Source organism: Aquila chrysaetos, chromosome 23 (genome assembly GCF_900496995.4).
Source record: "Aquila chrysaetos chrysaetos chromosome 23, bAquChr1.4, whole genome shotgun sequence".
Classification (NCBI taxonomy): Eukaryota; Metazoa; Chordata; class Aves; order Accipitriformes; family Accipitridae; genus Aquila; species Aquila chrysaetos.
In genome coordinates this window covers 6,926,480-6,950,615 of record NC_044026.1, presented here as the reverse complement: position 1 = coordinate 6,950,615, position 24,136 = coordinate 6,926,480, and the positions used below count along the sequence as shown (strand labels likewise).

Here is a 24,136-nt window from a genome sequence, read left to right as displayed (position 1 = left end):
CTCTAGAAACTTCTGATTGTTGCGAGACACAAGTGCTGACATAACATCAAAAAAAGAGAATGGTTCGTACAGCAGGAGCCGAGGGCGATTTCCCTCATGGCGGGTTGGCAGAACAGATGCACTTGTATTGTCTATCATCTCCTTTCCTTTTGCACCACCTTTTAGTTTTTGCTTCAATGGCCTATGCATGGAAGCCCCTTCTTTCTGCGACATGCTAGAATTTCCATTACAGGGATACTGTGCAGTCCCAGCAAATGCTGTACTGAGGACTGTCACTAGAGGCAGTCCTTGTCCTGAAGAATTTATGTTTAAAATAGGAAAGACCAGCACAATCTGGGAAAAAGGGATGCAACACACCATTGGAAGTTAAGAAAAGGAACATATATCTTGCCTGCAGGTATAACTGGGGCTCTTACCAGGAGTTAGCCTCCACTCAGCTTCCAACTTGACCTTGCTTCTCCAGAGGATGGGACTGATCTGTCCTAACTTAGAGGTCAAATATGTGACACCTGAGCTAACCATTCTACAATCCCTCCGCCACCAGCCAAGAGAATTAGGTAATTCCAGGAGACCGTTCATGTGACCTATCTTAAATAAAAAGGTAACAGCCTTTTTTTCTGTCTTCAGTTATACGTATTTGAGATTTCTTCTCAGACCGGTTTAAAACCCATGCCCCGCTCTACTGCTTTCAGCAGTTACTCATTACTACTACCATCTATTCAAGATAGACTATTTTTCCCATTTCCAAATTTGTCAACCAGATGAAGATGGCCTTCTTGATCAGCTCTGTCACTAGTTAGAAGTCAGTGTCTCTGGTACGGGCAGAAATAGAACTTTACTTACATTTTAATCACAAAACATGTGCCTGTGCCTGTCTTGGGTACCTTATTTGCTAAAAAGTTTTGAATCTTTTAGGTAACCTCTGAGAATGGTGTATCTTAATTTCAGACTAACTTGCACACTGGGAAGTACTACTAATTCAAAGAGCATCTTAGACTCCAAAATCACTTACATGTTCTCAGAAATTTTGCTCCTGACCTCACTTGCATCATGATCTTGAAAGAAAAGCACAAAGATTGGAAAAACATCTGAACAAAATGGTAATCAAAGCAGCTGATTCTTTTTTTTTTAAGCTCAATAGCAATCCCCCTGTCTAATTATACTCAACTGCAATAAAGTCTGAGTCATGACTTGTCAGATGATCCTCTTGGTTGATGTGGTTACAAACCAACAGCTGCACTTTGGGAAAGCAAGCAAAATGAAGACCTTGCAAAAGCATAAGTCTTCCTTGTTTCCCTGGTCCTTTGCTTTTCCCTCTTTCCATTACCTTACATGGGTTCAATCAACCTACAGGGCAGAAACTGCATTTCCTAACATCTTGATTGTGTCATGCACATTTACGTTGCTGTACAGATAATTGATATGTAAAGAATATGAGTGATGCTGTGAAAAGCCAGAAGGGTAAGATTAATACTCGATGCAAACTTGACTCTTATTTGTTTGTTATAAACACTCCCTGACAAACCATGTCACAGCACTGGAAAAAGAAGGTCTTTAGTTATAACACAAGGAAAATACATGGCTGGTGCAGCCTGGCAATGCTGCTGTTAGTTTTATGTCCAAATAGCCACATACTCAGGCTAGTCAGGACACTGTTTGGCTGCTTCACATCTTGCTCACTGACTTCTCAGAAACCTCTCCTGAAAACAAAACTCTCCCTAGGATGTAACTACTGAGTTATTCATCAAAAGGGAACTGCTATCTTATCTTACGTTGATGTGTATGTTTGCTGATTTCATTTTTCTTTTTGTGTTTCTTAGCCTACCCACTTAGCCTGAGTTGGGCCGTCCCATAACTCAGCTATCTCCTGTCCAGAGGGCATCCTTGGGCAGTTTACTTTGCTACGGAGCTAATGCATTGCATTCTCTGACAGCACTGGCTGGATGTGGATCATTAGTATCTTCACCGTGACCAGAGCAGATAAGCAAAGCTGTGTCTGGATACAGTAATTTTGTGTTTTTCCCTTTTATTTCCTTGTAACAAGGATTAGGGCTTGCTTGTTTTAAGACACTGGAAATTATATACTTCTGATGCAGCTGATTGCAACAAACAGATTGCGGGTGAGGTGGGGAGACCTTCGGTAGATAGAGATTGTGGATTTTTTTTGGTAGAGAGATATTGTGTTGCATTTGCCTTGTCTTTGAATCACATTAAATATACACACTGTTAAAAGGCTATTGAAATGTTAAAATGTCGGTGTTTCAAATGAAAATCAATAGCATGCTATTAGGCTCATTATATTGCTGTTATGCATCATTAAAATGTATTTAAAAGCTTTCAGCATAGAACAGGAGATGAGATGAATAACAAGACACTTTGAGAATGTGCAGCATACTTAGAAGGCAATAAAGAGTCAGGCACAAGAGAAACTTTGTAGGCACTTGGAAAGAAAGCTGCAAAGAGCTCACTGGGTGTTTGAAACATATGCGAACGTGAGAAAACGAATGACGCAGAACTCGGGATACAGACAAATGAGCGGAGCTGCACCGCTGCTGGAGGCAAACAAAATCATCAAATATTTTTAAAGATAGTTTTCTAAATGGGTCTTTGCAGTTTGAGGTTCTCTCTTTGCCTGGTCTGTATATACCACTGTACCACAATGCTCAGTGATGCTCCTAAAAATACTACTGACATTTTGCCTTCTTGCACAAAAGGATTGTATTAGGTCCTAAAAGCACATTTATAAATTAGCTTTTCCAAGCATCTTTCTGGTCAAATGTCATGTGGAAAAGTGTCACATCATCAGATACTCTAACCTACTTCTTCCCTGTCTGAAACAGATTTCTAATGAGAAACTTTTGGTTTAATATTTAAATATGAGTGTGCATGTTTATACATGAATAAGTATGTACACATACAATTATATACATGAGAGACAGAAAGAAAAAAATTTTCTTCACTAAATTTCTGAAATTTTCTTTCTAAAGGGAAAGAATGGGAAGAAGTGACTCTCCCAATGGCTGGGAGTTGAAATGGGCAAGAGGGATAACAGATTTCCAGTCCCTACACACATGTATTTTTATGCTTTTATACCCGATTGCCATGGAGCACATTTGCCTTGCTCCTGGAACAGGACTAGAACACAGACCACCATCCTGCGTCTCACCAAGCACACTCCCACTAAACCCATCAGACTCTGCTTTTGCTCCCTTTCCCTCGCAGTGAATCTTTAATCCCTGTAAACAAAGCAACTTCAGCCAGAGGAGATGAACACTCCCCTCTGCTCCTAACAGGCATAGCCTGGGCTGCAGTTTAAAACCCTGTGGGCAGAGGAAGAAGGACAACCTGAATCTCCCACTTCCTGGACAAAAGCTCTCTAATCAGCTCTGAATTATCGAATACTCTTCCGAAGGTGGACTTCAAATTTGTAGCTTAAGCATAAAGTCCTTCCTCCTGCAGTTTTATCTGCATAGGTAAAGATTCAACTGAAATTGATTTTGGATGAAAACAGAAACATAAAGCATAAATCATCAAGCCAGGGAACGGAAATAGTCCCATTTGAGTCAGATGTGCAATTGCATAGCTCAAATTAAAAATGCTGAGTGCTCAGATTAAAGTTCACAGTAAAGAGTTCCCAAGCAATGAATATACTGAATGTTTTCACACGAAACACATGCTCAGCTATTTTAGAATTACAGATGGATTTAAAAAAATCCCTGTCTGATTAAACAGTAAGTAGGAAGGACAAATGAAAATATCGTTTTGCTTCAAATAATAATTTTTTGAGGAAAAAAAATGTTTCTGAGTTATCAGGGAAGGGTTTCCTAGTCAGAAGAAGGGTCTACGCAAAGATGTATATGCAAATAGCCACACTGTATGCTGCTTTTACGTGCCAATATGACCCTGCTGGAGTTTCACCATTGATTTTAAATGGGGCCAAAGCACCATTTCTTCTGGAAGTGTCTAACACTCACAAAACCAAGTGAGTAGACTAACATTAATTTACATGTGTGAGCATCTACCATTTGAAAACTGGCTTAAAATGCAGAGGTATCACTACAATTCACAGCAGTTAAAAGATTTCAGCAACAAACATGTTTATTTCTAAGCCACCCAGTGTTCAGCACTCATGCGATGATATTTTTGGTGTTTCTTAAGTGCTCTTCAAGCTGATGCAAGAACCCTTGGCACCTTTTGAGGTCTGACTAACAAGCAAAGATGTGTTCTCATACAGTTACTCAGGAAGGCTTTTAGGCATTGTTAGCATGCCAATACTGTTGATTGCTCCAGGAATAACAAAATCTGTTTCTGCATTGGTGGTCCTATCTTGTGTTTTGAATTGAAGAGATGAACTAGGAAGAAAAACATGCAAAGGTCGCTAGAAAGATGCACATGAAGAGATGCATACAAAATGCACCTACTCCTTCCTCTTTCTGATATGTTGCTATTTAAAACACACTGTAGATGGGATGGGTCACTTAAATTATTATAGAAAGGAATTTGTGTACAAGAGAGAATTCTCATGAGAATAAACAGAACAATCTGGAAGTGCTTTAATTTACCCTTTGACTTTAAGGTGTGATTTAATTCCTTCCCACTGTGTCCTTCCCAAATGAAATGTGGGATAAAAGATAGGCTGGTGGGAGTTGTTTCCTAAGTATTCAGCCTCTTTGCTAGAAGAAACTCAAATACTTACTGCAGAGCAAGTTGATTTAATACATCTTCTTTGCCACTTTTTCTTTCTCCTTTCAAATGCTGTCTTTTTCTATTGATCCTTCATTAGCAGTTTTTGCCTAGTGCCCACAATGCAGTTCGTGTTCCTTGGCTATCATCTAAAATACAATACCAAACAATAACATAATCAATTTTAATAAGGAAAGAAGGAAAAACAACTTCTACAGTTAAATTACACAGCCTTTCCCTTAGCTCAGGAAATCAAATCAAATCAAACTGAATGTGCTGCTTTGGTCGTGGATCTAATTTTCCAGTAACAATGACAATTTTCAAAGGCTGGTTTTCATTTAAATACTAAAACAATTGCATACTAACACTCAAATAATTTGTAAAGGTTTATTTGTATTTGCTAAGGGTTACCTGCCAGACTAGATTGTCTGTGTCACTTTTAGTCTGGAATCTCTGTATCTGTATTAGGATTTATGAGCCAACAGGACAGAGTTAGACAGCGAGACTGAGAGTCAGTAATTTAAGTATAGCATAAATCCCTTTATCCCTCTTTAGGAACTCAAAGCATGATTTTTACTGAGGTTCTTACTCAAACCCAAACATAAAGAATGACAGGTATATTTTATGCTTTTATTGACCATTTAATAGCTATTCTATAAGCCATCTAAAAGAAATGGAATATGCTCAGCCTGCTCCCAGAGGAGCTGTTCTGCAACGGCAGAAAACGGAATTCTTCCCTTTACACCATGAGACTGTGCTGCAGTGATGCATCTCCTGTGGAATCTGCCCCCCTCAGACCCACTAGGGTAGCTGGGGCCCCAACCTTCCTCCTCGAGTGTAATGTGATCCATTTCAGAAATCAAATCTGGGTGAGAACTCATTTTATTTGAGTCTGCACTAGTATCACATACTCTCTCTTCTTCATTACACAAGTTTTGAGCCCAAGAATATCCAACACACTCATGTGCTCACAAAATATAGCACCCTGTGCAGTTACAGAAACACTCTTTTGCAGCACATTTACTACACTTTCTGCCCCAAAGGTATTTTACCCCCATCTTTTTCTTAGATTAAGATTTTTGCTACCCTGAAATGGCAATCTGTTTTAAAATCATTGTGGCTTCAAAATTCCCTTTGTCAACTGGTGCTTGTGCCCATCCCACTTCCTATAAAGTATTCCACCTTCTAAACTACTAGCTTTCCTGCTCTGCCCAGAAACCTTTTAATTTGGGTAGAATAATTTCAGATGGCTGCATTAGCCACGTATGAGTCACAATTTTTTTGCTATCTCAGTCATTGGGGAAACTTTTTATTGCTCTGAAGTCCATTTCTGCAATTCTACATCCATTATTCCAGTAAGTACATTATCCAAGAGTGGCTTACATTTCTGAAATTTATAGGAAAAGAAGAGACAGCTTTCTCTTTCTAAAGATATTTCTTCTTTTTGTTCTGTTGTCTTCAGCAGAATTTGTTATTAGGAGCAGGCTGTACAAAAAAGACCACCTGGACAGAAGCATCACAGGTCTCTCTGACTGTGGATTAGCACGCAGCAAACCATCACTCATTTTAAGGCACAATTTTAGGTGTGATCATTTCTAACTATAAACTTCATCCCAAAAATGAACAAATACAACTTTTGCCAGCACACCAGAAACAGAAAATCTGCTTGCCAGTCTGAGGTCGACAGATGAGAGCAACATACAAAATCCTCAAGGAAGGATTAGGAGAAAAGCTATATTAATTCTTTGCATCTCTATATGGGATCTTGGAGATGTTCCCAGACAAGAACCTTTACTGATGGGGTACAAGTGAAAAGAACTGTCTCACAGCAAAGCATCAGTAGAAGATGTGAAATGAAATGCATAAAATGAGTCACCAGGACCAGATGGGATTTGCCCAAGAGATTTTCATCAGCTTAAGGATGAAGATGCTAAACTATGAACTGCGATGTGCAAGCTGCTCATCAAAATGGTCTCAGTACCAAAGAAATAAGGGTGGCAAGTCTGATACCAATTTTTAACAAGGCCATGGAGATAATCCAACAAACTATAAACCACCGAGTCCAATTTCTGTGTTGAGAAAATTGCATGAAACTACAGCAATGACCAGAACTTGTGTGCACAAAGGTGAGACTGAGGAGTAACCCCCCGCCATGTGTGCATAAAGGGACGGATGATGCACTCTTCTTGCATACGTGCGAAGCTTCCTGGTGAGAAAAAATCATTCAGGACTGTAAAAACTAAAACTGGCAGGAAGGTGCTGCAGAGGATTTTTGTAATATTGCACGACTGCATTAAATGGCAGTGATATCAAATATTTGATAAATACAAAGTAAAATACTGCAATGAGAGTGGGGTGGAAAAGGAAGGAATCCTCCCCTTTTGTAGTGGTGGGTGCTAACTATCTATTCCTGCTGAGGAGGTCATCGAGGACAGTTCTTTTATAGTGTCAGATTCATGGCTTAAAAGAGCAAACATGAAAAAGGAAAAGAGAAGTAAACGGGACTCATAAAGGTGTATAAATCTGTGGGACTGTCACAGCTTGAACACTGGATGTAAGTTTGTTCCCCCCTTCTCAAAAAGGATACGGCAGAAGTAGAAAAGAGAGAAGGGCAACAAGGATGGCAGAACGAGGATGCCAGAGAAGGGGATATGTCCTTAGGGAGGAACAACCGAGGTAAGGCATGGCAAGAGATGCACAGAATGATGAGCAATGAGCAGAGGGGAGAAGTAAGTACTGGTTTGCACAGCAACAGTTCTTAAACTGCAGAACCCATTGCCACAGGGCTTTATGCACGCCCAAAATAAAAATGGGTTCATAGAGCACGTAAGAAGAGCTCAAGAAAAAAAATTTCCTTGGGGCTGGGAATCGTAGTGATGAGCATTCGACCTTCGACTCAGGAAGTGCCTGAACAGCAGATGGCCAGAAGCCAGGTGTACACAGGGGAAAGCACCACCCTGTGCTTTCCCCGCTGGATGCTTCTGCTAGCAGTCATGGATAAGACGCTGAGCTAGGTGAACATTATCCTATGTTTTTGTGTACGGACGTTTATAGCCACAGCTACTCACACGAGTTTCTTTCAGTCACTCCTATCAGGAAAACTTAGTTTCGCTTTAATAAGCTATCACTCTCTCAAGTCTTTTACACCCTTGTATCAAACCGTAACTCCTAGTCTCCTAGCAGGTTTACAAGAGACCCAGAAACAGCCCCTTGGGCCTCTACCACTCTGCAGACCACTGACATAGTTTCACCTCCCCAACCTATTGCAAGGGCTCTTCAACCCCGCAGAACCAAACCTCTCTCTCTGGCAGGAACAGAGAACTACAATTTCTCTGCACGTCAGCAAGACAGAGGGGAAGACAAAGCTGGCCTGTTCTGTATATCCTCAGCTCGTCTGTAAACTGAAATGTCTTCTCATAGACTGAGCGTTCGAGCCAGCTGCCAAAGTTCATCTTTCTACCCATTTATACAGAAATCCATATGAGTTGTGAGGAACCTTCTCCCACAGTGTCTTCCTCTCTAAACTACTGAGCTTTCACATTGTTTGACTGAAGATATTCAACTTCTTTTCTCACTTCATCACAGGTAAGGGTGGAAAGCTCTTGTTCATGTCCACGCCTTCCCAAGTTCTCCAGCTAGCCCTACCGCACACCTACACAGATTACTTCCTCGGCAATTTGCAATCCTTTGATCTTCTTCCTAAGTCTTACAATTAAAGTCCTTGCTGCAGTTGTTAGTAAATTCGAAATTGGCCCAAAATTCCAAGGACTCCTTCATTTCCTTGAATACCGTGCTGGCCATGGCAGGAAGCTCACTGGCATCCTCTTCCATCTGCTTCGCTGTTCCAGCTGAGTGTCTTGCAAGCAGACCTCTCACTGTGATCTAGTCGGCTGGTGAGCAGCTGCTCTATCAACAAGGCTTCTGGATCACACCTCACATGGCTGCAGACCCTGTTTTTTTCCCAAAGGCGTCATTTTTTAACATCTGTGTATGTACGTGAAGCCTGTATGTCTCTCAGATCTTGGTTTCTTTCCCATCAATAATGTGAATTAAGGAACGCATCTATTACTTGGTCTATGTGCAGAACGCTATCTTGCAATTAGTATTAGAAACTGGATCCCGCCTCTTACACCAGTACGGCTAACTAGAAAGCCAAGGTCTTCCGGGCTGGGTGACCTGAGAGGAGTACCGATACTAGACGAATCAGACGGCAGAAGCAGCGTCTGCTGTCAGGACCCTCCAAGCCCTTCTCCTCTCAGCACACACCACAGAAAGCTCTTCCTCCAGGCCATGCCCTCAGCACTTCCTCAGGCAATGCCCGACGTGCTGTCCCGCAAGATGCCCTTCCACAAGATAAGCTGGTGAAAGACACTGTCGCACTCAACAGGGATGTTCTTCCACCCCTGGCTTCCAGCCACACACTACTGCAGCTTGCCGCCGCCTCCGAGAACCCCACCGGCAAAGCCGGCAGCTCTCCGCTGACCCGGATCATGGAAGAACCGGCCGAGCGCTGCCCTCCGGGACACTTTAGGCCGGGGCAGCAAGAGCAGGTGACCACCGCCCTTCCCGCCGTCACCGCCGCTGACTGACGCGCGGCCTTGGCGTTCCCCTCGGTTCCGTCACTCTCGGGGACACACACAACCCCTCGCGGGGCGCGGAACGTGCCCTCGCTCCCCTTCGGGATGGTGACGGTGAGGGAGATGCCGGGGGCTGGAAGCTCCCCTTCGTTCAGAAAGCGATGGGATGACCTCACAGAGAGACGTCATCAAACGTGTCGCCGTTCCGTCGTTAACCGAAACGGCGACGAGGCGTTCCTCGGCCAGAAGAGAACCGCGGGACCCACACCCGGGGAGGGAGGGGGGGCACCGATGGCGGCACCGGCGGGCGGGGGCTCCGCTTCGGCCCCCTCCTGCCCGCCAGAGGGAATCGCGTTTTTCCAGCTCCCCACGCGGGGCCGACACCCCCGTTGCGGCCGACACCCACCAGCTCTCTCGCTGGGCCCCGCTTGCCGGTGCGGGCTTGCCCGCGCAACCGTGCCCCGCCGGAGCGGGCCCGTCCCTCACAGCGCGGAGAGCGGGTGAACTCCGCCCCGCCCCCGGCACGCGGAGCGGGGAGGCGGGCCCGCCGCGGCCGCGCGCCGCCGGGCTCCCCCTACCGGCCCCACCGGCCGCCGCGCCCCGCCCCGCCCCAGCCCGGCGTCAGCCAATCCCCCGCGCTCCTCCCGGCCCCCTCCGGCCAATGGCGTGCGCGCCTCCTCGTCGCCCCGGTGCCGAGGCGGAACGCCCCCCCCCCCCCCGCCTTCGCCGCCGTCGGCTTACGGCCGCGTCGTAAAAGGGGGCCGGCGCGACGGCGCGAGTGCGGCGTTACGGCAGCGGGGAGCGGGCGGATGCCCGGCGGCGGGGGGAGCCCGGCGCCCGGCACTCAGGGGGGAGCGGAGGCGGGCGAGGCGGGCGGCGGGCCGGCGGGCGGCAGGATGAGCCTGTCGCCGAAGGAGCTGTCGAGCCTGCTGAGCATCGTGTCGGAGGAGGCGGGGGGCAGCACCTTCGAGGGCCTCTCCAGCGCCTTCCACCACTACTTCGGCAAGGCCGAGCACTTCCGCCTGGGCTCCGTCCTCGTCCTCCTGCTGCAGCAGCCCGACCTGCTGCCCAGCCCGGCGCAGCGCCTCACCGCCCTCTACCTCCTCTGGGAGATGTACCGCACCGAGCCCCTCGCCGCCAACCCCTTCGCCGCCGTCTTCGCCCACCTCCTCAACCCCGCGCCCGAGCGCGGAGGCGACGAGGCGGAGCGCACGCCGCTCTCAGGTGCGTCCCGCCGCCGGAGGGGGGGACACACACGGACGGAGGAGCCCTCCCGGGGCTTCGTTAGCGCTGCCCCGTCCCGGCTTCCCGCCTTGGGGATGAAAGCCGGGGGACTCTTCCATGGGAAGCGTCCCTGGGCTCGATGTGGGGCCGGCCGCTTGGCCCGAGGCGGGAGAAAGCCGTTCCGAACACCCGCAGGTCGTCGGAAGCCTCCGGCAGCTTCAAGGCTGTGAAACAAACCTCTTAAAGAAATACCTGAAGCGCTTTGCCCCGCCTCGGTAAATACAAGCTTGACGGCGATGGGTAAACCAGTTTCTGAAAAAAAATCGCTTTTGTCGCTTGCGGTACAAATTGCCATGTCTGGTCATGGTTAATAGCTCACCGGTTGTCTAAATGGGAAAGCTCGCCCCTGTGACTGACTGAGCGTCTGAATGTGGCGTGTCGAGACGCGTGATGCCAGTCAGCGTAACGCTGTATTGTCACAGAATGGTTTGGGTTGGAAGGGACCTTTAAAGATCCTCTAGTCCAACCTCCCGTGTTTTACATCACTGCAGGAGCTGAGCAGGTCACAGTTTTGTATGTACTCACAAAGACTCGTCAGCTGCACCGATCTTGCCTTAAGTAATGCGTGTGGTCTAGTTTTGCTTGCTCTACGTGATGCATATGGCAACCATTAATGCTACTGCCTTAAAAATCGAGGGTTGTTTTTCATTGTCTCCACAGGCTTCTTACCTCCCATAACTCCTCCAGAAAAATTCTTTCTTTCTCAACTGATGTTGGCCCCCCCTAGAGAACTGTTCAAGAAGACTCCTCGGCAGATTGCTTCAATGGACGTGGGGAACATGGCCCAGTCAGTGGATATAAGTGGGCTTCAGCTGGCATTAGCAGGTAAGGAAGATTTGCGGCTGTGGTCCACTTATGAACAGAAATGCTAACTGTAATGTGGCTGTTGCCTGAGAAACGCTCTTGTCTATCCTAAGTACGAAGAAGGTCGAACTATGCTTTAGGGTCTTCAAGCCCCTGTTCAAGTACGTAGAGGAACTTTAAGCAGAGATTATGTCTTATCTGTTTTATCCTACTTAACAAGCAGCTTTTTAAGCATATCTGTTACTGCCTTAAACATGAGAACGTTTTGCAAGTATAGGAAGATTTTCATCTAAAGCTTTGTGGGTGATTTTGTGTGTGTGTATTTTTATCCCTCTTCACTCTTTGCAGTATTTCTAGTATGAGAGAACAGGCATAGCTGTCGCATTGCCGCGTACCGGTACTTCAGCTGTACCTGGCAAATTGGCTATGACAATTATATCTTCAGTTTTATAAAATAAAGTTGGATCTTACAGTGTTAGCTCAAGAGTGGGAAGGTGGTCTACTTTTACTAGATTGAAAAGAAAAGCAATGTGATGCTTATCGTTTAACAGGAGAAAAGGAGCAGGAACATGATTGTTCTGATCACGTTGACTGATGAGTCACAGCTGGAGCTAATCTGAAATAGAAAATACTGTTGGGAACAAGGAGCCAATGTGAACACTAAAAAATAGTGGTTTTTTCCTAGGTATGTGCAAATGGACCTGCTTGCTTGAAAACTGACCATCCCACTTCTATATCTGTACAATGTGGTTTATTGCTCTGAGGTCATCAGGCACTAACTAGGCTTTCTCTGTCCTGCAGTTCTATCTTGGTATTGTCATTTTTTCTGTAGAATCTGACATCGACTTGTTATGCTGTGGTATACTGTCCCTCGTTCACAGTGTACAAATGTCCTCTGGTGTCCTTCTTAGCTACTATTTCAAGACTGTGGAATCTTTTGAAAATGCAAATTGAATACCCTAACATACCATCACAGGCGAGACAAACCCTTCTGGTTCTTGTTCTGTTCATCCTGTCTGTGTTTTCTAGAAGACTTCAGTGAATTCAGGTTTTGTGAAACTTCAGGTAACTTGTGGTTTTTAGCATAAGGCATGTGTAATGCCTTAAAGACGGCTGGAGTTTTTTCATTTGTTTTTATTTGTTTTCCGCTTGGTAGTATGTTTTCCTTCTGAACAATTTGTTCCCATTAAAAATGAAACATGTAGGAAACCTCAAAACGGTAGTTGTATGGATAGGTATTCTAGGCCATGCATTTTAATTTGTCCTTTTTTAAAATGGAAGACACCAGTGGCTTGAAGTACGGTACAAAGTCATTTGCAGAATTAAGCCCTGTAAGATGTGCTTGTATCATTATTTACATAATCCAGTAAACATGCATAATTAATTGCTTATGAGCACTTGTAGGAGTTATGTAACAAAACAAGCTGCATCTGAAAAAGCTTTCTGCTGTCATTCTCGGACTTCTTGCTGTAGCTCCCGAGAATAAATGTCTGCTTTCTAGTCACTTAAGAAGATAAATCTTTTGCTCTTTTTAATATTGTGATGCTTCTTGACGGCCTGTTTGTCATGTTTTGGAAGCTCTGTGAGGTTTTTGACAAGTCTTCAATATATTTCTCCAAATGATTCAATATGCAGGTTAAAGCTGGTGCAGGATGACGGTACTTAGATAATGCATTTGCAGTGTTGTGTTTCTACCCTTTCCCCCCATATTTCACAGAACAGGTGTAAGGCTTGGTGACCCTTCAAAATTGTGGTCCCTGAGATGAATTCAGGGCTATTTAGAGCAGAATGATTTTGACTTGCTTTAGAATATACCTGCAAAATCAACTTAAATACTTTAGAAAGCATTAATTTTTTTTTAATCAGTGTATCTATACCAATCCTTTTTGTGTAAAGGGAGGAAAAAAATACTTGGCTTGTCTTCTGAACTTAAGCTCATTGTGACAATTCACTTGCAGCTGTATGGTGTTTTTTCTAGTTTTGGTTTTTTTTTTTTTTTTTTAGGATTCCCCCCCCCCCCCCCCCAAAAACAAACAAACAAACAAAAAAAACAAACCACAAACCCAAAAACCCCAAACCCAACCTAGAATGTCAGAATAGAGCATTTTGGGAATGAGTATTAAAACTTGCTTTGTTCTCTTTTCCCTTTGGTCTACAGGAAGTTCATTCAAGCCTTGGTCTCTCCCTATAACTTGGTTTTGTTGATCTGGTGTGTTACCGTATTAAAAATGTAATTTTCTCATAGTTGCAGAGATGGGTCTTCTGGCAAAGTGCTCCTAACTTTTTGTCTGCTAAACCTTATTTGATCTAAGAGTAATTGACCTGTATTAAAGTTAAGTTTGTAATAGATTGTAGAGCTTTCCTTTAAGAATCAAAGAAAGTTTTTTTTTACCTGTAAAAAGAAGAAAGAATAGCTCCATAAGGGAATCTAAGTGCTGTTTTCAGATTAATTTTTTAAAATTTAAATGTCTTGGTTCAGGATGCTATATTCTTTCCTGTTAAATCGCCGTGTTCTAATTCTTGCTTCTGTTTACCTGAAACTGTTGATCCAGCCCTAATTCTTGAAGCAGTGAGGGTGAGCTTTTGAGCTTCAATGTGTATAGGGGCTCGTGCAGACTGCTAAAATCAGTGAATTGAAGGACTGTATCGTAAACTTCTATATTTCTAATTAAGCATCATTAATCATTTGAGATTATGAGGATACAAACAAATCGGTGACTTACTGACTGATGGATTTAAGTTCTAGACTATAAATCAAAAGACTTAAAAATGATGCCCAATACCTCCCCCTGTCCCCTGATCTTCATGTGTTAAATCAACCCTTCTGTTCAGTGGCTAAATGAAAGTACTCACAAGATGGAGTTTCAAACAGTTTATAAAGTAGAAGACACGTTTTATAAACCAGCTTATTTGGACTTTGACTTTAAAATTGGTTTTTTTTTGAAAATAACGAAAGAGTATGCTAGTTGTTGCCTTTAACAGAAAAACATACCCTGCTGTGCTGCTTCAGTGAGCATATATGCAAATGTTTGCATGATCTGAAATAATTGGATCAAGTAGGTCAGAAAGCCAAAAAAGAAATTAGCAGTGGGTGGTGCTTTGTTTTGATGATCCTTTTGTCACTCACAGTTTCAGTGTCTCTCATGGATTTGGTTGGAGTCATATGAAATAGTTCATAGGCGTGAGAAGCTGGGAAGGTTCAACGTGGTTGCACGAAAAGGAGCAAGCACACTTTGCTTAGAAGTGATAGGGACAGTACACTAAATCTGACAGCACTACACTTAATTAGTCAGGAAGAGGAGTGGCGGTTAGTTTCATGTGGAACTTTTTCAAGGGATTCCTTGTGTGGTACCAACAATTTTGGACTTCAGATTACTTAAGGCTTAATCTGCTCCTTGCTCTTCTATGTTAAAGGGCTGGGGGGGGGACGGAGTGTCAGGTGGTGGTCTGTAGTGTTTTTTTCTGTTTTTTTTCTGTTGGTTTTTTTTGCCAAAGCAATGGAAAACATCTCAAAATAGTACACAGAATATAGAAGATCAGCCATTAAGTCTTCAGGTACAGAAGAGTGGTAGATTATGAGAGAAGAACAAGACAGAAAAATCTAACAGTGCGAGTATTGAGCCCCATAGTTTCTTTCCGGCCAGTTTCTTCAAGTTGTCAGCTGTATATACTAACCTTAATATTATTTTTATGTAACTTGTTTATGGTCTGTAATTTGGCCTTTAAAGGGACACTTTCAGCTGCTCTCAGGTTTGCGTTAATGACGATGTATGTAGAATCACATAACCGTTAAATTCCCATCTTTTTTTCACCAAGCACTTACAGCTTGACAGTGAATGCAAAAGTAGCTTATGCAATGCCAGTGAAATGTGTTGGATAAATTTGAATAGCTGAATTCAGGTCTAGTATGACCATTATCATTGCAGAGTCTGTAAATGTATCTGTGTAGATCTTTCACTTCCCTGCTCCGAGAAGAAATGATTGCAAAACTAGATACAGCATGTGAACTCTTTCAGGAGTACCATGTGAACCTACTAATGTGCTTTTAGATGCAGATTACATCAGTTACTTACCTTTTCTAAAGCCAAAACTACATTTCAGATTCGTTTCTATTTCTTCTTTATCCTTGCTGCATACCTCTGTCCCTTGCCTGTCAGCTGGCACTCTGAGTACTAGCTGCCTGACACTACTAAATTTCATGTTGATGTTATATCTTTTTTTTTTTTTAAAGCCAATTCTTCTCTAAGGCTGCTTGTTTCTCACTACTTTTAGTATTCCAGGCACCTCTGTTTCAATTTTATGCTTTAATATTATGGACTGGCCTTCTTTCAGAACGTCAGTCTGAGTTGCCAACACAGAGCAAGGCCAGCTTCCCCAGTATTCTCAGCGATCCTGACCCAGATTCTTCCAACTCCGGTTTTGACAGCTCCGTTGCCTCCCAGATCACAGAAGCCTTAGTGAGTGGACCAAAACCTCCTATAGAAAGTATGTGCATTTTCACATCTTTGTTTCTGTAACTTATGATGTGCTATGTCATTATACTTTTCCAGATGAAATGTAATGTAATTCAGAAGTATTTCCAAGGTATGAAATGGGAATGAAGATGAATGAAACAGTGCAAAACTGTGTCAGGCTCTCTCCAGATCAGACTCCATAGTGTTCATGTTTCCAGACTTTTAAAAATCTGGAGCCTGTCTTCAAGCCATTACATGTGTCACCTGTTGGCTAAAACACCATGTCTGATGCCCCTCAGATCTTAGTCCCCTACACCAAGATCTGCATTGACTGTTAACACCTTCCAAAGAAGCAGTTACTGTGGAAGGAAAAAAGACCATAGAATCAGTAACTTAGTGATCTGAATCAAGAGGAAAAACAGGCTGATGTAACAGCATCACTAAAAATCGGAAATAAATGTTTTTCTGGGAGGCAAATAAGATTGTAATGCTGTTCTCAGTGTTATAATAGCTTAAAGAAATGGGGGCTTTGGGGGTCATCTTTTTGTACTGATATAAAACGGAATACCTGAAGCTTAAAAAATGTTTCATGTTGTTGCCATTTCAGGTCACTTTCGACCAGAGTTTATTCGACCACCCCCTCCGCTCCATATATGTGAGGATGAATTGGCATGGTTAAATCCAATAGAGCCAGATCACACAATTCAGTGGGATAAGTCAATGTGTGTTAAGAACAGCACTGGAGTTGAGATAAAAAGAATCATGGCAAAAGCTTTTAAAAGTCCCTTGACTTCCCCACAGCAAACACAGGTAAGTATTGTGCACTTTTCTGTTGAAAATTATTTTTTAACAAGCTGACTCATGTATTTTTTGAAAACCTGGATCACTTTCATTGATCTGTCTTTGGATTCAGGAAACTCCAAGGACTTTAAATTGTAAGAACCCAAGAGTTTTGACTTGGGTTTGCATGAATAAGGAAGAAATCTTTAAACTTCATAGCATTGACTGGACATAGTTACAGTTGATCAATAAGTGGCACCAATATTCTTCTGCATGGAAAAATCTTCTTATAACAAAGTTGTTCATGCTTCTGTGGAAGCTTTTGATAAGTAATTATTTCAGAAATGCCAACACCGAATATTTTTTTTTCCTCAGTTTGATAGTATTACCCCTGATTTCAGTGGGCTCTTTTGATAATCATTATGCTAGCACTATAGAATATCCTTTATTTGAAGAACTTTTTCTGACAACAGTGAACTCAAAATTGAGGTTTCTTTCAGCCTTCTTTAGTTTCCTGTCCAGCAGAAACTTTTTACGGTTTTTTTTTCCTCCCTTCCTTGCCACCCACTGATGAAAGACTACTAAATGCCTTATTAAAGGTTTTATGGGCACAGTTGCCTTTACGTAGACATTTTAAAGTATACTTACAGTGTCTTTCAATAGACCCTAATCTAAAGGGTTATCATTCTCCTGTAGCTTAGATGTATTATAGCAGTTTCTTCAAGCACTAAGGTGAATAGTTAAAGAAAAAAAAACCCCAACTGAGTCTTTTTTTTTTTTTTTTTTTTCTTTGCAGCTCCTTGGAGAACTGGAAAAGGACCCCAAGCTTGTTTACCATATTGGTCTCACTCCTGCCAAATTGCCAGACCTGGTTGAAAACAATCCTTTAGTAGCTATAGAAATGTTGCTGAAACTGATGCAGTCTAGTCAGATAACAGAGTATTTTTCTGTCTTGGTCAACATGGACATGTCCTTACATTCAATGGAAGTTGTAAATCGGTGAGTTCTATCTCACATCTAAGAAGGTTTCCTTAAGTATGTAAAATAACTGAACAGTTATTAAGTCATTGTGAGGCTGGCCACAGGGCTGTATTTGGATGCATTCCAAAGACTACCAAAAGTAACAGGAATTGAAGAAATGACTAGTCAGATTACAGTGAAGGAAAAGAGTATCAAACTGTCATTCCCTTTTCAATTTCTCAGTGCTTTTTGTAGTGTTTTTTAATACTCTTTTAATAAAACTTAGTGTGCTTTGATTAATCCTGCAGAGGAAGAGTGCTGTGGATTTGTCGCTTTCTACGATTACTGGACTGCCTAAGTCTGTTTCTTTCATAAAGGCTTTACTTGCTTTTTGTGTAGTTCCTTATTGATGATGCCTGTAGTTAAAGAAAAAAAAACCTCTTATTTTAGTCCAGATGAAGTTTGCAAAGTTAGCTTTGGGTTGGTAATAAAGAATTGAACCTCCCAAACATCTTCAATGCTAAGTTCAGAGAACACTGCCAATTTTTAAGTTCCTTTTTACAGCAGTGCCATTTAAAAATATTACTGTAATGTTAACAGCTTCCTATTAGCAGTAGCAAAACTGCAACTTAATAGGAAAAAACCCCACAATTGCCCAGCAGAAAGATGTGATGGTGGAGGCATACATATTATATTAATTATTTATCATTTTATATAATATTTTGTTTAAATGGACATTAATAATATTTTATATTAACTATTTATAACCTACCATATTTTACCATATTAGGTGTTATAAAAAGCACACTTCTCTTGCACAGGTGCTATGCTGGTTAATCTTTCAGTCCCTGCTCCAAGAATGGAGAGGCTTATTCAAAGAAAACACCGTGTTACTCTTTAATATTAGCAAATTGTTTCTACTTTGAAAAGAATGGGGAAATACATATTGTGTTGTGGATAACTTCAACTGGAGTTGATAATTACTAGAAAATCATTTTATCAAACTGTTTGATATGTTCAGCTCAAAACAGTATTTAAAATGGTTATTACTTAAGGGAGTCTGTCACTGCAATCTCTAATATGTATAAACTTTTATTCAGACATCAGGTTCCTGGTTAATATATAAATTTCACTAGCAAGTATGTGTCCTATGTCCCAGGAAGCTGCAAGTTTAGTTACTGACTTCCAAAATGACCACTTACTGAATGTGTATGGCTTTGTCACTGTAGTGACTGTCGCTCCCTCTGAAGAATATCATTCTTTGATGCAATAGTTCTCCAATTCTTCTGTAGTAAGAAGCTTCTGAGATTATTGTGCATCATTAATCTCCAGTTAACATTTTCATTTGTCAGGGTCTCTTTTATTTGAGCTGTAATTATTCATATTTTGTCAGTCCCTAGGACTAAAATTTGGATCTGAAGGAACTAAGGAAACTGATCTTTTGCTGTAATAAAGGAGTTGTTCTGGTTGTATGCTTAAGGAAAGAGTTCAGCGTCTAGATTCAGTACCTGAAATTCAAATATGAATAAGCAAAATTGTATTGCAATACTTATTGCAGAAGCATCTTGGTACTTGGACAGCTTTGGTGCTTCATCATAAATTGGAAACTAGTATCATTGATTCATTTGTGTAATATATAGCAGATGTTTGTAGGTGTGTCAAATATACTAGAAACCCAATCTAACTCAGCTTCTGTACTGTGTCAGAGTTTAAAAAAAATGTTTTGGACTCTTAATGAAGAAATTTAAATTATTAGAAATATGTCCGTGGAAGCTGTCAGGAATCAGCTCTGTATGACATGACTGGGAATAAACTAATATCACAGGTCTAACTCATCTGTTTTGCAGTGGAATCACTAGATTCATAGCTTCATAAACCACTGGATATTTTTAATTTGAACAGGCTTACTACTGCAGTTGATCTCCCACCTGAATTTATTCATCTTTATATCTCCAATTGTATCTCCACCTGTGAACAGATTAAAGACAAATATATGCAGGTGAGTACTTTAGTAAATTGGTTAGGAAAAAGGGTCCCATATATTGCTCTGTGTACCATGTGCTGAGATTTTATAAGCCTGATAGAATAACTTAATCCTGTCTTACTGCTGCTTTATTTCAAAGGCATGGGTATTTTTTTTCCTAACACACTATGCAGTTCTTTATAGCGTTTAACAGATGTTTCTTCACCTTTTTATGAGACTTCACAGGTAATTACTGTTCCCTGTTTTTCTGTAGACATAATACACTTCTCCCTGGCAAAACTGCAGTTTTATGTGGCTCGGGTCCTTACATGCAAAAGGTTTATCTGTCACTCACTGTGACTTTTCTTCACCCCCAGTATTGTTTGCTTTCTGTTTAAGCTTCAAGCGTCCACAGAGAGGTGGTGTGTTACAAAACTCAGGTGGAAGTCTTGCCCTTCCATCGTGACCTACAACAGCTTGCAGATATCCTCAGAGAACTAAAAACCTTCTGTTTTCTGTCTTCCTAACACCATAATCTCTGCTTCCCAAGCCTGTCATGATTTCTCAGTATCAGCATGCAAGTTGTAGCCACTTCAAGGATCTTTACCCCCTGGGGAGGTTTCCTCACCTTTGGCACGCAAGGTTGTCTACATGCTGTGTGAGGTACTTCCTTCTATCCTAAACCAATCTGTTGGTTCCATCAAGTGCCCTGTAGAACTTGCTTTCTTGGATACGTCATTGGTAAAAAGCAGTTCCATGTTCAGTTTACCCAAGGCTTTGTGAATCTTGACCAAGTCCTGCTTTAGCTTTTTCCTCTCAATACTGAAGGACTGCAGCTTCTTTAGTCTCTTGCAACAAGGCAGCTGTTCCTTTTCCTTAAGCTTTTTTGGTGTCCTTCTCTAGTGCCTTCTCTAGCTCTACTATATCCTTAAGCTGCAGAGACAAAAACTGCATGTAGTATACAGGATATGGGTGCAATGTGGTTTTAGATAGCAGCAAAAATCCCTCTGTCTTGTTCTCAGTACCCTTCCAGATGATGACTAACCATTTGTTATCTTATGGTGGCTGCTGATGCTTCTCTGCTTTGGGACTCTGCCAGATACATATGCGTGGCTTGATCTGTGACCTGCTGAATACCTGTGCCTGTTACATTTGGTAGCAGAATAGGAAGATAACAGCATACCTGGGCTGCAGCTGCGAATATGCCCACAGAGTGGGATGCTGTGCTCAGAGGGGCTGCTGAGGGCATATAGCAGCTGTGCTTCAGGTACATGGGACAAAAGAACAGAGGGTCAAGGAACACATACTGATCACCAGGTAGCATGCAAAACTTGTGACATCTAACATTTGTTAATACTGCGTATGAGGCCTCACAGCATCTGAGACACAAGATGTTTTGTTTGAAAAGCATGGTACAAAACCACTCCTATTGGAAGTGAAAGAGGCATGATCCTCAGAGATTGGGATTCAGCCAGTATCTTGCATTTGTACTTTTGTTCTGAGTTTCATGTTCCTCAATTATTACAGTTACTCCTGTAACTAATGTGTGTTGCAGAGAAAATGTGATGCCTTTTAATTGCAGTGAAGGAAATAACTTGTTCAGTTTCTGAATTCTGTTGGTATAGGTAGCAAATTTTGCAGTAGTAGGCTCAGTTCCTGTAAAAATAGTTAATAGCTTATTTTCAGTGTCAAATAATCTAAAATACTTTGGACACTTAATCTATCAAGTCCCCTCAGTTCTGTCTGATAAACATCGTTCATGTATATAGTTCCTTTTAGAGAAAGGTTTGGGTTCAACTCTTTCTCACAATGTGAAGTATGAGATCACTTTAATGGTAAAGTAAGATCTGTGTCCTTGAAAAATGCACTCTGTATAAAGTGAATGGTTAGTGACTGGATCTGCGTATGACAAATCGTAGGTGCCAGTTCCTAGGTCTCCGCTTCCCAACTCCCAGAGTGCTCTTAAAGGTGTTATCTAAGGAGCCCTTAGTAAGGAAGAACACTTCTGCAATCCCATCTTTTCACTGGATCAGGTGGGAAATGAGCCATGAGCTCCGAGGCATGTTCTTGGATTAGGTGTCCCTGGTACTGTCTTTCCTTCTAAGAGAGCAAGAGGGTCATGTGCTAATTCAGCAATAAAGCGCTTCTCATGAAGCAAGTTTGGGATCAGTTCTGTTGCTGTTGCTTCCCATCTGGAGTGCCTTAATCATGTGGTGACTGGGGAATTTTGAGATGTGAAGCTTGTTCATTTTTCTTTATGGTCTTACTGTAGAAAATAAGACTAAGCAAGACCCTACTGATGACATGATCTTAAGCTATGATCCCATCTCTCTGACTTTATTCAGAGATTATGTAATAAAGAAATTAAAAGTACAGCTTGTAGGTAGACCTGAAGCTTAATTTGTGCATGGGATCAATCTTGGGAAAGCTCCTGTATTCAGAAGTACAGTACTATAAAGCAGAGGAATCCACTTTTTAAATAAAGTAGTAGTATGGGACATGGAAGAGTAGGGGCAGCACATACAGAGCTTGGGAACAAGTTAACTGCTGAAGCTGAATTGCTCCAGAAATGCCTCGGTTGTACTGCTGAGGGCCAACAGTCCTTCAACTGGCTTGCTTGCAAATATTTATTTGGATTATGAAACCATATCTCTTCTGTTTCAGAACCGCCTGGTACGTCTTGTTTGTGTCTTTCTTCAGTCTTTAATCAGAAACAAAATTATTAATGTACAGGACTTGTTTATAGAAGTGCAAGCATTCTGTATTGAGTTCAGTCGGATACGAGAAGCAGCTGGCCTTTTCAGATTGCTGAAGACACTAGACACTGGGGAAAATCCATCAGAGACAAAAACATCAAAATAAAATCACTGTGTCACTGGCAAAAAAACCAACCCTGCCAGCGTTCTATGCCAATTAATTGTATATTTTAAACTTAAATCACTGGATTAATATGTAATACATTATAAATAGCATTTTATGCATTTAAACAATAAATAATGCTTTTTCTGATACACATGCTTGAGTTTGTGAAATGTGTTAGGCCTTACACTTATGCTGGTTTTGACTATGGGTTAAACTCTGTATGTCATATGCAAGTCCTGAACTACAGTCTCTAATTCCAGAGAGAATGTAAATGATACTTGCTGTTTCACAGCAATTTTAAGTATTAATCTGGCACTCATTGTGTGTCCAAAACCCTGAATAACTAAAGTCAACTTGTGTCAAGGTAAGTAATTTCAGTTCCTGTTTGCCCTTTCTTTACTGTGTAAGAACTTCTAGGAGCTGGATACAACTTACAATGACGCATGCTGGTTTTGGTGAGTAAGGGAAAGTCTGTCTTGATGTTTAGAAAAAGCTAAAGGCTTATCTTTATGTGGCAGAAATGAAGTGATGGGTGCTGTAGGCTCAGGGTGGTACTCTTTTCAAAATCACTGGCCTCACACCATCAGTAGTTGAAGTACCACACCTACTTTGTGCTTGTAAGAATGTTTCACTGAGGAAAGATGGTCTCATTTCTTCCATAAAAACCCCAAGTCGTGAGCATCTTCTCACTTCAAAACTTGCATAGGCAGTTGCTCTGTGGCTACCAAAACTAAAATAGCCTCTTCCTTCTAAAGCACATATTTAGAGTACTATTCAGGTGTTGGATGCCAGGTGTTGGGGAAACTGGGGAGGGAGTTTGCTAAAGTATTATTTTAAGCTGATTGTAGAATAGCTGCTGTTATTTAAGCCTGGAGACTGAAAAGGACAATAACTTGAAGAGCTATTTCTTTCTCATTTAATGCTGCTTGATAAATGAAAGCTGTTTTAAATCTGCATCTGCTTCTCAAATTTTTATGAAGTACAAGATCAATAACGCAAGGTCAAGACTGTCTTTTTGGCTTTCTCTTTCCAAGTAATTTAAGTTGCTAAATTGCTTGGATTGAAAATCCCATTGATCTCTCATCTCATGCAGCATAGTCTTTTGGTAAGAAGTCCTGTGAGAAGTGTTCTCTAATCATTAGGGGTTAGACTTTTGTATAGCTTCCAGGCATTAGGCCAACTAAAGTAGCATTTATTTAAGGTCTGTTCCAATGCTAGACATTCCTTGTAAAACTCAAGATAGTTGCTGTAAGTAATTGTTAGCAGCAACAGTTAACCTAGCTTTGTGCTCTAAATTTGTACCTTAATGCTTGTACTTCAACTGTAGTAGATGTAAACTTGACTATCTATGTACTAGTACCGCTCTTCAAAAACATGGCTAAAAACCCACTTTATATAGATTTTTAGGCTTTTGTTTGGAACTTTGTCATATGCTGTAGTACTAAGTAATAGGCTCCATCAGAAAACTGATGACCACTGCTTCAAGGCGTTGCAATCTACCTTACGATTTACAGAATTATTTTAAAAGAATTTAAGCCATGTAGAAGAAAAAGGTTGCTATGATACTACAGCAAAAGCTTAGCTGTTCTGCCTCTTCATGGTATTTGCTTGAGTTATACTGACATCCATAAATCCCCAGTCCCTGGATTTGTCCTCTAACTATAAAAAAGTTTTATGATTTTATCATGAGTACTTCTGTAATGTATTAATTTCAGAGCCCTGTGCATTGATGAAAACATTCAAACTTGTTACTGAATTTGCTGTACACT

At 41.6% G+C, this 24,136-nt stretch overlaps 1 protein-coding gene and 1 long non-coding RNA gene across 2 annotated transcripts; one reads left to right on the top strand and one right to left on the bottom strand.

Moving 5' to 3' along the window:
* Nucleotides 1-4,093: 4,093 nt before the first annotated feature.
* Nucleotides 4,094-9,773, bottom strand: LOC115334608. The gene is made up of 3 exons (XR_003921190.2): nucleotides 9,667-9,773; nucleotides 4,697-4,832; nucleotides 4,094-4,352 (listed from the first exon to the last, which is right to left on the bottom strand). It is a non-coding gene; the product is annotated as an uncharacterized LOC115334608 (long non-coding RNA).
* Nucleotides 9,774-10,011: 238 nt separating this feature from the next.
* Nucleotides 10,012-22,516, top strand: CNOT11 (CCR4-NOT transcription complex subunit 11). Its single transcript, XM_029999000.2, has 7 exons — nucleotides 10,012-10,484; nucleotides 11,205-11,369; nucleotides 15,681-15,833; nucleotides 16,410-16,612; nucleotides 17,379-17,581; nucleotides 19,445-19,541; nucleotides 22,170-22,516. Exons 1-7 carry the CDS (start codon nucleotides 10,070-10,072, stop codon nucleotides 22,365-22,367), a joined length of 1,434 nt encoding a protein of 477 aa, XP_029854860.1. The 5' UTR covers nucleotides 10,012-10,069; the 3' UTR covers nucleotides 22,368-22,516.
* Nucleotides 22,517-24,136: the final 1,620 nt, after the last annotated feature.

Excerpts from the sequence above, each read along its gene's own strand:
- CNOT11 (XM_029999000.2), top strand. The coding sequence starts at position 10,070 with ATGCCCGGCGGCGGGGGGAGCCCGGCGCCCGGCACTCAGGGGGGAGCG. Across the intron at positions 10,485-11,204 it reads GGAGCGCACGCCGCTCTCAG|GCTTCTTACCTCCCATAACT; the intron begins GTGCGTCCCGCC and ends TTGTCTCCACAG. Across the intron at positions 16,613-17,378 it reads CTTCCCCACAGCAAACACAG|CTCCTTGGAGAACTGGAAAA; the intron begins GTAAGTATTGTG and ends TTTTCTTTGCAG.